This window comes from Cibotium barometz, chromosome 15, assembly GCF_041138505.1.
Source record: "Cibotium barometz isolate CiBa-2024 chromosome 15, ASM4113850v1, whole genome shotgun sequence".
Classification (NCBI taxonomy): domain Eukaryota; kingdom Viridiplantae; phylum Streptophyta; class Polypodiopsida; order Cyatheales; family Cibotiaceae; genus Cibotium; species Cibotium barometz.
Window position 1 is genome coordinate 13,093,106 of NC_141060.1, and position 12,358 is coordinate 13,105,463.

At 37.9% G+C, this 12,358-nt stretch overlaps 1 protein-coding gene across 1 annotated transcript in view; it reads right to left on the reverse strand.

Annotated features, from left to right (window-relative positions):
* Positions 1-2,269: 2,269 nt before the first annotated feature.
* Positions 2,270-12,358, reverse strand: part of LOC147630982 (fe(II)/2-oxoglutarate-dependent dioxygenase 4-like) — a 29,621-nt gene continuing 19,532 nt past the window's right edge. Inside the window, exons 3-4 of the mRNA XM_086809324.1 lie at positions 3,576-3,900; positions 2,270-2,601 (exon numbers count right to left, since the gene is read on the reverse strand). Of these exons, the coding sequence (XP_086665450.1) occupies positions 2,350-2,601; positions 3,576-3,900 (577 nt within the window). The 3' untranslated portion in view covers positions 2,270-2,349. The remainder of the gene's footprint in view (positions 2,602-3,575; positions 3,901-12,358) is intronic.

The window sequence follows — 12,358 nt, forward strand, 5'->3', positions numbered from 1 at the left end:
TTACCTTCTCATCTTAATTATATGAAAAGCCTAATGTCACAACTTGCAATTTTATTGAAAAGCATGCCTTATGATGAATATGGACATTTAGTGTCAACTCTCATGAATCTTCCGGATCCTACTTTAGAAGCCATTGAAGCTGCACTCCTTGAGGAGTACAAGAAGAAGCAAGAGAATATAGGGATAATGGAAGGGGCATACTTCTCCAACAACAAGTCACACTTCAAGAAGAAGAACTTCATCGACACAAAAGGAAAGAAGAAGACTTGTGGATTCTGTGGCAAGGACAATCATATTGAAGAAAATTGTTTCTTCAAACAAAAGGCACAAAAGGCATTTCTCGCAAGTCAAGACAAAGAAGAGCTTCAAGAAGAGGCCTCCGAAGAGGCCAATTTTATCGAAGAAGAATGGGCCTTTTGAGTAAAATCAAGGGATAGCCCATACCATGTTTAAAAACCTCTCCATCCTAAACATAACTATCTCATTGTAAGCTTTACTATGGTATTCTAGCATCATCCATGATTGCTAGCATTGTAAACCTAACTGGAATAAGACCTACGGGCACCAGCATGGTCATCATAACTAGTTTTTGTATGTTGTAACTAGAACCTAGAATTGCCATCATAAAGGTAGCATTGTCATGGATTTGGTTGAAGGAGGGTTTGTTGGATATATCACCCAAATCCATTCAAAGGTTGAAAGGGGCTATATAACCTTGATTACTTTACTCAAGACACATCCTCAAATGGGCGCCTACTTCAAATATAGCCTAGAGGGAATCTTGCTCATTTATGGCATACCCACATGGGGGAGATGGCATCTTATGCTTGTAAGACATCATAGGTGATGTCATGAGGTCATGTACTACTTGCCTATATAAGAGGCTCTTGCTAATGAAGAAAGCAACTCGTGTGTTTCCATGATTATGCCTAAGCCATGTCTCATTAGTATCTCCTAATCCACTTTTAATCATGTTTCTAATCATGACCTAACCATGACTATAACCATGTTTGATCCTCCTTAGATTTGCTAATCCACTCTCAATACCAAGAAATCAGACACAAGAAAGGAACACAACTACCCAAAACACGTAATGCAATCAAACACAAGAAATGAATATAAGTGGTCCAAATAATCACATATGTAATCAAACATAAGAAAGGACCATAAGTGCTGAAAGTAGGATAAGTGGTCTCCAAACAATCACATGTGTAATCAAACATAAGAAAGGACCATAACTGTCCAAATTAGGACAAGTTCTCCAATCAATGACATAAGAAATCCTATTGTACTATGTCAAGGACTAACACTGCCCAATGAAGGAAAACTAGTCCAATCTATAGATTAATGAAACCCTAAATGATATGTGATATAAGGCTCAAGCATTCACGGATAAGGTGCCGACAAGGACAACCAAAACCTAATAAAGGATTACTAGTCCTATCAATACACATGAAAATATCTGCTCAACATAGGTTGTGATGCCAATATCAAGGACTATTAGTCCTATCAATACATGCTACAATATCCATTCAACATAGGCTGTGATGCCAATATCAAGAGCCAACACAACCCAATAATAGGACTAATGGCCCAATCAACAAGATAACATCGAGCTTTCTTAAATAATAGCACCTACCTAAGTCTTTACAAGGGCACACTATCTAGGAAGAGCACCTACTACATAATAAAATAACCATTGAATAGGCATTTTCTTTTTAGAACATTAACACTGAAGACCCCACTAGGGTCTGAACATACCCCAACAAGCTCTTCAGGATTTTGTGAAGAACCCTGACAGGTAAACGTGCACACCAAGTCAATTACTGACATGTAAATACTAATGTTAATAAATTTTAAACTTTAATAACATACATTATTAACATATTATTGTTTGCGTAATCACATCAATGAAATCCCTGTTTTGGATCCACCTTAGTACCATGTTTTCACCCAATTCTTAAATTTAACATATTTGTAGTTTTGTTTTATATCTAATAATTCCTAAACAAAGTGTAAGGGATGCCACATTGAGCTTTTAAGAGTTAATTTACAAATCATTACAAAAGGCTGTAGTCACCTTGTAATATCACATGATCTATAAATATTTAACACAAAGCTGCTTAGGATTTATAGCTAAGGAAGTAAACAATATAATGAATTGTATACATAAAAACAAAAGAAGACACTAGGGAGAACACTATGTTCAAAATAATGACATCAATAATAAGGAAAATAAAGAAAAAACTCGTGAAGGACATGATTTTCATAGCTTCTAATTAAAGTTATCATTTAATAAAAAGAACCCAAAGTTACATTTTAAGAAGGTGATATTCAAGGAGGTGATATTCAAGGAGGTGGTAGCCTTGCAAAGTCAATATTTGACTTTCTATTCAATCCTTTACTTTGGGCATTCTTTACATAGTCACCAAACAGAATCTCTTTATATATTAATGGATTCTTTGTATTAACTAACTTCATGAGAGGAGAAACAATAGTATCATGGCTTGGCTGGAAAAAACAAGGAATAGACATCCTTGCCCTCTTAGAGTTCGTAATGACTCTATGCTCCACACTCTTGTACGTTCCATTTGTAAGGATCTGGAAGAAAAATAAATCCGTTTTATTACAAAGGTATATAAACATTCTTACTTTACCAACAAGTCTTTTTTTAATGCTTAAGTGTATCAAAGATAAGAAAATGTAAGCAAAGTGAGGGAGAACATTGGCCCCACCAATAATCATATATTATTAATAGATAATAGATATTGGAATGCCCTCCCTTGAGACCTTTGAAATTACTCGTGTTTTTTTAACCCTTAATAATATCTTTCTCTCTCCTTCTACAACTTCTCAAATTATTTATTATTCTAACATGTTTAATAAATACACATGCATACAACCATGCGATAAGCATGAGACAATTGATTAAAGAGCTCGGGTGCATAGCATAAGTGGGACTTTGAAGTGTACTCCAAAATCTTCTCCACCCTTTTATCTATTGGCCCCACAAGGCCATGCATGTGTGTGCATACATGCATGCTTGTGCTCCAATGTGTATGTCTATATTATGTGTATGTATTTCTTGTATAAGCGGATGTACACATACATAGATGGTCACATGCTTATTCTCCAATGTGTATGTATTTCTTGTATGAATGGATGTACACATGTATAGATGGTAACATGCAGAACATGCATGTGGTTCTATTGTATGGATGGATGTACACATAAATGGTCACATATAACACATGCATGCACACATACACATGTGTACATGAGATACACATATATGCCTATGTGTACAATTGTGTGCAGCATAAGGATACACATACACACATATACACACACAAACACAAACACATTAATGATTTTTGTGTGTAGCACAACAATACATGTACACACATAAGAGCATACATGTATATACACACACACACACACAAATGCATTAATGAGTTTTGTGTGTAGCATAATAATACATGTACACACACACATGCATGTGTGCGCACGTGCATGCATGCCCACACACATGTATGCATTTTGTGTAAGCATAAAAAAGGACAAGAAAGAAATACCTCAATTTGATCACCAATGTTCACCACAAAAGAGTTTGGCAATGGCTCCACTGTCATCCATGTTTGGTTCTTGAAAATTTGCAACCCTGGTACTTCATCTTGCATCAAGATTGTTATAAGTCCAAAGTCAGAGTGACTACTCAATCCCATTGTAAGATTGGGATCTGGACAAAGAGAGTAATAGTTTATTCCTATCGCTTCATTGTCCATATTTGGCACTTCACTTAGTGCTAAAGGTGCATCTATATTCAAGCTTTCAAGAATAGCTTTCCATAATTTTCTTGCTAATGCTCTGATTCCATCCATGTATGCCAATATGGGACCCCTTTAAAGATTTAACACAAACAATAAATAAAAATTAGATACTTTTTGGCATATTAAAGCATTTAAAATAGATCTTGACAAAACTTTAATAGTGCCTTTTTTAAACTTGAATATTTACCATCATGCACAACAGTATTTTTTCAATAGTGAGCTATCCATAATTGATAAATATGATGAGAGAGAGAGAGAGAGAGAGAGAGATTTTTAAAATTGTAGAGTTTAAATAAAAAAGGACTATGCATCAAATCTTCAATATAAAATCCAATAAAACCAAACCAAGGATACATGTATGCTTCATAGAACATGGGCAAAAGCACCAAGTTGCCTTGTCCATTATTAGTACTTCTTGATTTTTTTGTGAGGAGTACAAACACAATTTGTTTTCACCCCTATTTGGAGAGGAGGAAGAGTGGGCTAGAACCAATCAAATATTTTCCCATGACCCCTAATATTTCTTACATGGTTAAATATTTTCCCATGACCCCTAATATTTCTTACATGGTTAAAAGTTCAACTAAAGTACCTAAAGGTTCAAGCAATGGTGTTAATCCCCATAATGACACATGAACTTTTTTATCAACAAAAGACAAATGGAAGTTAATAAAAGATTATATTTCTAATATCCAAGTGTGTGATATATTCTATAAAAATTCATTGAAATGCACTTCTCACTATCTATTTCAATTGTTGCCATTATGTTAGGAGAGAGAGAAGCACTCTAAGTCTACCTCAAAGGGAGGAGGAAGATATTGTATGCAACGTAAGGATGTGTGGCATGTGGCTACTTACATGGCTTGAGGAGAATTGCAAGGGTGCTTTGACATATGCACCTACATTGAGTACCACAACCCCACTTTTTTTGACCATGAAGTGTCAATTTAACATATTTTTAAAGAAATTATATTTTTAGTGTTACATGCTAGGCAAGCTAGATCGTTGAAAGTCCTAGGAAGCATCAATCCCAAGTTTCGAACTCCTAGCTAGAGCTTTACATAATATGATCACTTATGCTCACTTTACTCTAGTGATACTTTACCAAAAAGACTCCAAGGGTGATAGGGGACTTGTAAGTATGAATATGACAAACCACCCCCTCTTAGAAATATCTCAAACCTTTCAAGAAATTTCTAAGTCTAGATGGGGATGGGGAACTTTCAAGGGTGAATACTCTCAAATGGGTCCATGATAGAAGATGAAGCAGACATTGGAGCCCATTTTACTACTCATATTTCCTCTCTCCCCTCCTCGAGTGACCATGGATAAGCTACAAAACTTCATTTGAAGGATTACTCACCTTGTTTTGACACAACATCACTCTCGGTACTTATTAGCAGAGCCTACAGTAGTACTGAGGAATTGCAATATGCAACTAATAAGATGGGCTCTCTATAGAGTTTCACTAGCATTTTTGGTCGTTTGGTAAACTTGGAACTGTGTACCATGATCAAAGAAGTACACAATCACAGGTGAACTTGCCTCAAAAGTTAGGAGAGGGAAAATAAATCTTATCCCTAAACACGCCAACCATATTATGTTGGGACACTAGTGGTGGACCCTCACCATTCTACAAAATCTTTACCCCAAAGCCATTGCTCTTCTGTACATCAAGTTCATCCTCCCTATGATGGTGGAGCCAAACTAGTTTGGATTTGTGCATGGTTGACAGATTCATGAGGCCATTCTAAATGTATGCAAGATTGATCATGTCCTGGTAGTGAATCACCCCTACATGATCCTCAACTTGGACCTAAATAAGGCTTATGATCGGGTTTTTTTGGGATTTTATGCTTGGCCAAGATTTTATAGGGATGTTCCAAGCCTTGGTTGGGGAATTTGTCCTCAAGTGTTCAGTCCAAGAGGGTTGTCCCTTAGCCCCCCCTCTTGTTCTCTATTGTAACTGAAACTCATACGGCCAATGTTTGGTACTTCCAAGAAAGAGGCCTTATTAAAGGTCTTTCCCTTCTTGAGGGAGATCGAGAGATGATTACCCCATTTTTTACAGATGAAAAAAACTCTATTATGGATTATGAAGAGTCTAATGTTGACACGTTCTTAAAGATGGCGCATGATTTATGTTGTCAAGATCAGTGAAATATTACCCTAGAGGAGCCAAGTAGAGCTAGCACGGCAGCAAGTGAATCCCTCATGGCCATTCTTTTCAGATCCTAGTAGGCGACGACATCAGAAATAAGCAGAGATTTGAGTAGCTTTACTAAGAGCTCAAAAGGAAAACGGCTCACTAGAACTAGACCTAGCTATCCTTTGCTCACAAATCAGTGATTCTTAAACACATCCTCCTCCTAGCATATATTGTGTTCGTTGCCACCTACTGTGTTTCCGGTAAATCTACCTAGAAAAAAGTGGAGAACTTATTCCGAAACCTCCTATGTGGTGGCCCAAGGCGAAAAGACTCGCACTCCATCTCGTGGGAACAAGTATGCTCACCCAAGAAAAGAAGCGGGTTAGGCATTACCAATGTGAGCAACAAACCTCGCCATTAAGTGGTTGCAGCGGAGAATTGAGACTAACAAACACTGGGATGCGATCACACGACATTGCTAATAAGGGCCTCTCTCAAGAGAATGGCAGCATCTCACATTGCACCACCACAAGATTACAACTACTAGAAAAAGCTCTATTAAGAGCTCCTTGCTTCTCCAAGGCCTAGTGATTGGATGCAAGACTCAATTTCTCAAGCACATTCACCAGGCCCATAAAATTCACAAGGTGATCCTCTGCACTCGCATGACCTCTGGGATTTTTGGCTTGCACAGTGGCAAGACTGGGGGAAGATATTGCTAGGCCATATGGGCTCTCCCCCTAGCACTTAACAATGCTACAAAAGTAGCAATAGACGCAGTTCCTACCCCTTGGCTCCAGCCTCGACAAACTAGCTCTCTAGCTAGAGCACTACCACGGTAAAGCCCCTCTTGCGAATGAAGGCTACAGATGTCCCAACCTACTTCCCAGACTAGAATCCCTGACTGACTACTCGATGGAGATCTCAGGACCCTCTTGAAGCCTAAACAGATGTACTATGGAGGTATGGAAAGCTACCCCAGAATTTAAGGTTAATGTCTTCCTCTTGAAGATTTTTTATCTCATAAAAATCCCAACCTTGAGACCGGCTTGCATATAGGCCAGACAATTCTATCCTCTGTCCACTTTGCTAGATGCAAAGGAGAACATTTCTTCCACCTCTTATGGGCTTGTCCATATGCTCTCAGTCTCAACGGAGAGGTTTGCACCAATGGCTCCATGTTAGAGGGACTAAAAGCATATCAATTAACTTGGAGGAATGCCCTCCTTGGTGACAAATAAGAATTGAAACCCTATTGTAGCAACCCTCTGGACCTTAATCTGCTACAACATTTACATTTTGAACACTCTATAGATAGCCTAGAACCACCTAGTTTTATGTTGCTGTCAAAGTTCCCATGCTGGTCAGATTAAGCTGCTTACAATAGTCTCTATCATGCCTTATTAGCCTGGCATTTTCTCTTTTGTATTTTAATTATATATTAATATAAATCTCACTTGCTCTCGTACAATAAAGGGTGAATCCGACAAACCAGTTGCACTATATCTTCATCCCTCACACGCGATTAGTGGGTGAAGGATGCCAAAAATTTAAGGTTTCATGGAGTAGCATGATTGGAGCATCATATCAGCATGGATATATATGGTGTCTGGAACATTGGTATCAATATCTCAACCATCGGGGCATGGGCCTCATCTTGTAGATTCTGAGCCCTACATTTGGGTGGGATGGTCGGTCAGTAAAAGTGTGTTGCCGACATTTTGAGCTATCATGAAGCAATATGACTGGAGCTACAAGGCAATTCCCACGTCTTTAATTCATTCTTTGATGTTTTTTGAGAAAATTATTGATTAAAAAACACCCAAATTAGGCCAAAAATTTGGTAAAGAAGCCATCTAAAAGAAATCCTAAATAGCACCATGAAAATATTATAGAGAGAGGACTCCAAGTCGTTCAAAACTTAAGTCAAGTGGCTTACCTTAGTCTCTGAGACTCATTGAATCAAGTGTCATTGCATCTTGCCTTCAAGCCGTGATTGCAATTCCATGATGTGGATACACTAGCTTGTCTGTCACGTCCTCACTCTATTATCAAAGCACAATGTTCCTTGGCTACAGTGAGGGTGCAGGAAGAGCTCTGTTTGCCTAGATGGAGGCAAAAAGAGAATGGCCCTCGTGATGGTTATTTCTTACAAAAGGCAGATGAAGAAGAATCTAATGAGAGGGAGTAACCTACAAAGTAAATCAATTCAAAGCAAGTAATCCATCTAACATGCAAGAAGCTAATGAGAGGGAGTAACCTACAAGTAAACCAATTTAACAAGTAGTCCATCTAGCAGAGCTAATGAGAGGGAGTAACCTACAAGTAAAACAAATTAACAAGTAATCCATCTAGCATGTAGGAGTCTAATAGCATAGAAGCAAGCTAGAGTAGACAAGAGAAGAGCTTACATGTATTCGGGAATGAATGTGTATTACTTATTATCAAAATTGACTTATGTGCAAGGTGACTACCTTTTACACTAGGCCAACCTAAACATAAAAATGATCTAGCCATTATTACTAGTCTTAAGAAAGTATGTACATAAAGTCCTTAAACTTTTCCTACTTGTGACAATAAGCTCATGGTAAGGCCACTTTATATGTTTGAGTGCTACTTTACAAAAGATAGATACCATTCAAGTGGGTAAAATAAGAAAGTACCTTATGATAAGATGGGTAAAGGAAACCATGTTAATCAAAGACATTAACATACACTCCCTTCCTAATAGTGATAATGTCCTTACATCATTCAGGTTGCTGGTAAATCTTGATATCGGCTCGAAGCCATATGGATGGTTGAGGATACACCATGAAGTTGGCATGTATGAGGTTATGTGGTGGTACATTTGCACATGTAGGAGGACATGGTGGTGATAATCTTGATATCGGTTCGAAACCATATGGATGGTTGAGGATACACCATGAAGTTGGCATGTATGAGGTTATGTGGTGGTACATTTGCACATTTAGGAGGACATGGTGGTGATAATCTTTAGGTAGGCCTAGTGGTAAGTGGCTTGTCAAGGTGACATGAAAGATTGGAAAAATTAGTGCGAGGGCCACACATGAATGATTTTCATGGAGATGGTAGTCTAGACCTTCTTGGCATGATGAGATATTATTCCTAGATATCTCACAACTTAACACTTAGATATTAAGATTCTTCTTGGCTCTAATACATTGGCTAGGGCATGGTTATGCTTGTGCTAAATTGGAGTCAAAGAAGAGGTTGTACTCTTTAAAGCTCTTCTCTTTGGAGATCCAAATAGTTCAAGCAAGTCATTAAGTCTCTTTTTGAAGTGGTACTATGTCTAATCAACACTTTTACTTGGTTTAAATAACCTCTTTGTGCGAAGGTCTTCCTGTTGGTGCATGGATTTGAAGCCTCTAGGATAGAAGGCTAGAAGCCCTTATGAGTGTGCAGATGTGCAAACAAACAATGTGATTTATAATTAGAAAGAGGGATGAACTTAGAAAAAACAAGACTCAATTTTTTAAAAAAAACAAGACAACACAAATTTAAAGGCAAGCATGCAAAGTGTTGAAATGGTGCATTAATGTAGCTTGCAAGAATGGGATCCGATGTTGGAGTCAAATTTGAAGGCAATCATGCAAAGTGTTGACATGGGGCATTGATGTAGCTTGCAAGAATGGGATCCGATGTTGGAGTGTCTAAATCAACGTGTGGTTGAGACCATTGGGAGCCACAATCGATAGGAGGCATGGGTGTGTGGATTGGCACCGGATGGGACACATGGTCAATCAGATTGCCTAGATCTACTATGGGTATAAATGTTGATGGCAATATTGATCAGGGGTTCAAGGTAAACCAACAACAACTTTTGCAAGGATTTTTTCTAAGTGGAAGCTAATTTGGGTTTGAGCTTAGGGAGATTTTCTTTTATACTTTTTGGTTGTTTAGCATTTGGACTTTCAAGGTGATGACTAGCTCTACCATCTATGCGGAGCGCTCTACCCACTCAATGTGGGTAGAGTATACGTACAAAAAAACCTAGTTGCACTAGCTCTACCATCTATGCGGAGCACTCTACCCACTCAGTGGTGGGGAGCCAAAATAATTAGTAAAAGGAGGACTGATAACCAAATTTTTAATGGAAGTTGACATTGATGTTGCTTAAAAGTGTACTTGGTACAAGTGGATTTGCAAATTTGTTATTATAGAAATCTTGTCCTTTTCTCCCAGCTCTTGTTTGCGGTTTTCTTTCTTGGCTGATTGGCTTTAGCCGAGGTCATTGGTGGGTGCTTCGGATTTGTTGGGTTTACTAGCTTCTGGCCTAACTTTTGCTTATGGACATGTGCTTTCTTTTGCTTACTTCTCGACCGACTGTACTTGTGATGTCCCATTCCAATTACATTTTGCTTTGTCAATTTGTTCTTTATCTTTTTCCGGCTTCTTTTTTGGATTGCGGATTCTTTATCCTCATCTTCTACCTTTCCAATTGCATGTGTTACCTTGCCGATTACATTTTCTTTTCCACTTTGTTATGCCAAGCTTATTTTCTCTTTTTGGTTCTCCCATTTTCTTTTAGCTCATTATCCCTAGCTTTTTTTGTTATATCGCTCTTCCCTTGGCCGCCTTCTTGGTGCTATTCTTCATGTGGCTTGTGGCATTCTCTTGGTCCCAACCGTCTCCTTTGTTATTGATCTCTCCCTTCTTCTATAACTTTTCCCCATCTCTTGAGTTACCCCTTTCTAGCTTTGGCCGTTCTTCAGATGGGTTTCTCTTTCCTTGTTGTCTAGCTTAGTGCTTTTCTCTCTCTCTATGTCCTTACCTCTTTCTTGCTTTGGTTATTATTGTCTTGGTTTCTCTTTCTTTATTGTCTAGCTTGGTGTTTTTCTCTCTTTATATCATTACCCCCCCTTTTTCTCTCTTGCACACGTATACACACACACACACACACACACACATATATACATATATAGATACATGTGTGTGTGTATATATGTATGTGTATATATATATATATATAAATGTTGGCTCCATCTATTCACTTAGTGCTTTTCTCTCTGTCTCTATGTCATTACCTCTTTCTTGTTTCTTCTCTTGCTTTGGCCATTATTCTCTAGTTTTCTCTTTCCTTGTTGTCTAGCTTGTGTAATGAAGTAGATATGGTGTCACATGTACATGGGGGATGGTCCCTAGGCACTTGGGCTTAGGGTCATTTACATATGTGCTTTTGGGGGTCTTGGGCTATATTATACATAGGGCTCATGGGCATTATACACACACACACACATTAAGGATCATTTTGACTATTATCTTTCTTGGAGCTCTCATGCCCAAGGTTTCATGGTGAACTTCTCCCATATGAGATGTGAGGATGGTGACCCACACCCATGTTTTCACTCCATGCCTTGAGTGGCCAACCCTAGTTTCTTGCATTGGTATCGGAGCCCATGTCTTTGATCCAAATTTTTTAAATTTTTCCACATTTTCTTGGACTTTCTTAATTTTCTTGATCCTAATCTTGCTCAAGAGTGCTTAATCTACAAGGAATTAGTGAGCTTTGATTGAGATCTCATTAGATACTTAGATATTATGGCTCATTTTGATCTACTAGGTTCAAATTTTGGACCTTGGACCAAATTTTGGGACGACCAGACTAATTTTTGAGAGACAATTAGCACTAATTTTTGAAAGACAATTAGCACTAATCACCTATTAATCATATTTTTTTGATTTTCCTCTTTCTTCATCAAGCTCTCCATGGCTAGGGCTCATCATTGAGTGGTCATTTCTTCTCCTAATCTTAGGATTTTGATAGCTCTTAGCTTTCTCTTCAATTTGATCTAAAAAAGCCTCCCATTAGGTGAAATATGGACTCTCATTTTAGGATTTCCACACCTCCTTTCTCTAGAGAAACGGGCTCATGGTGAATTTTTTGCAAATCAAATCAAAATTTGACGGAGAATGCACATTTAGAATCTACTCATCGGTCGAAAAGCACTTTCTATGTGAAAAAGAATAAGCAAGGTTTTCCTATTGTCATTCTCTATGTAGATAACATGCTAGTAATAGGCACCAATAAGGATTTCATTGTTACAACTTTTAAGGTTGATCTTGCCTAATTCTGAGATGTGAGATCTTGGCCTTTTGCACTACTACTTGGGGATGCAGTTTATATAGCAAAATGATGGTCTAGTTAAGTACTCAAAGTACATCAAGACACTGCTCAAGAGGTTCAATATGGAAAGTTGTAAACTAATCTCTATACTAATAAAACTTAGACTACATGATGTCAATAAACCATTTGACATAACCACTTATGATCAAGCTATTCGATACCTAATCTATTTGTGTGTGTGCAATTCATGGTCACATATCCAACCAACTTTTAAATTTTATGCATTGCCCA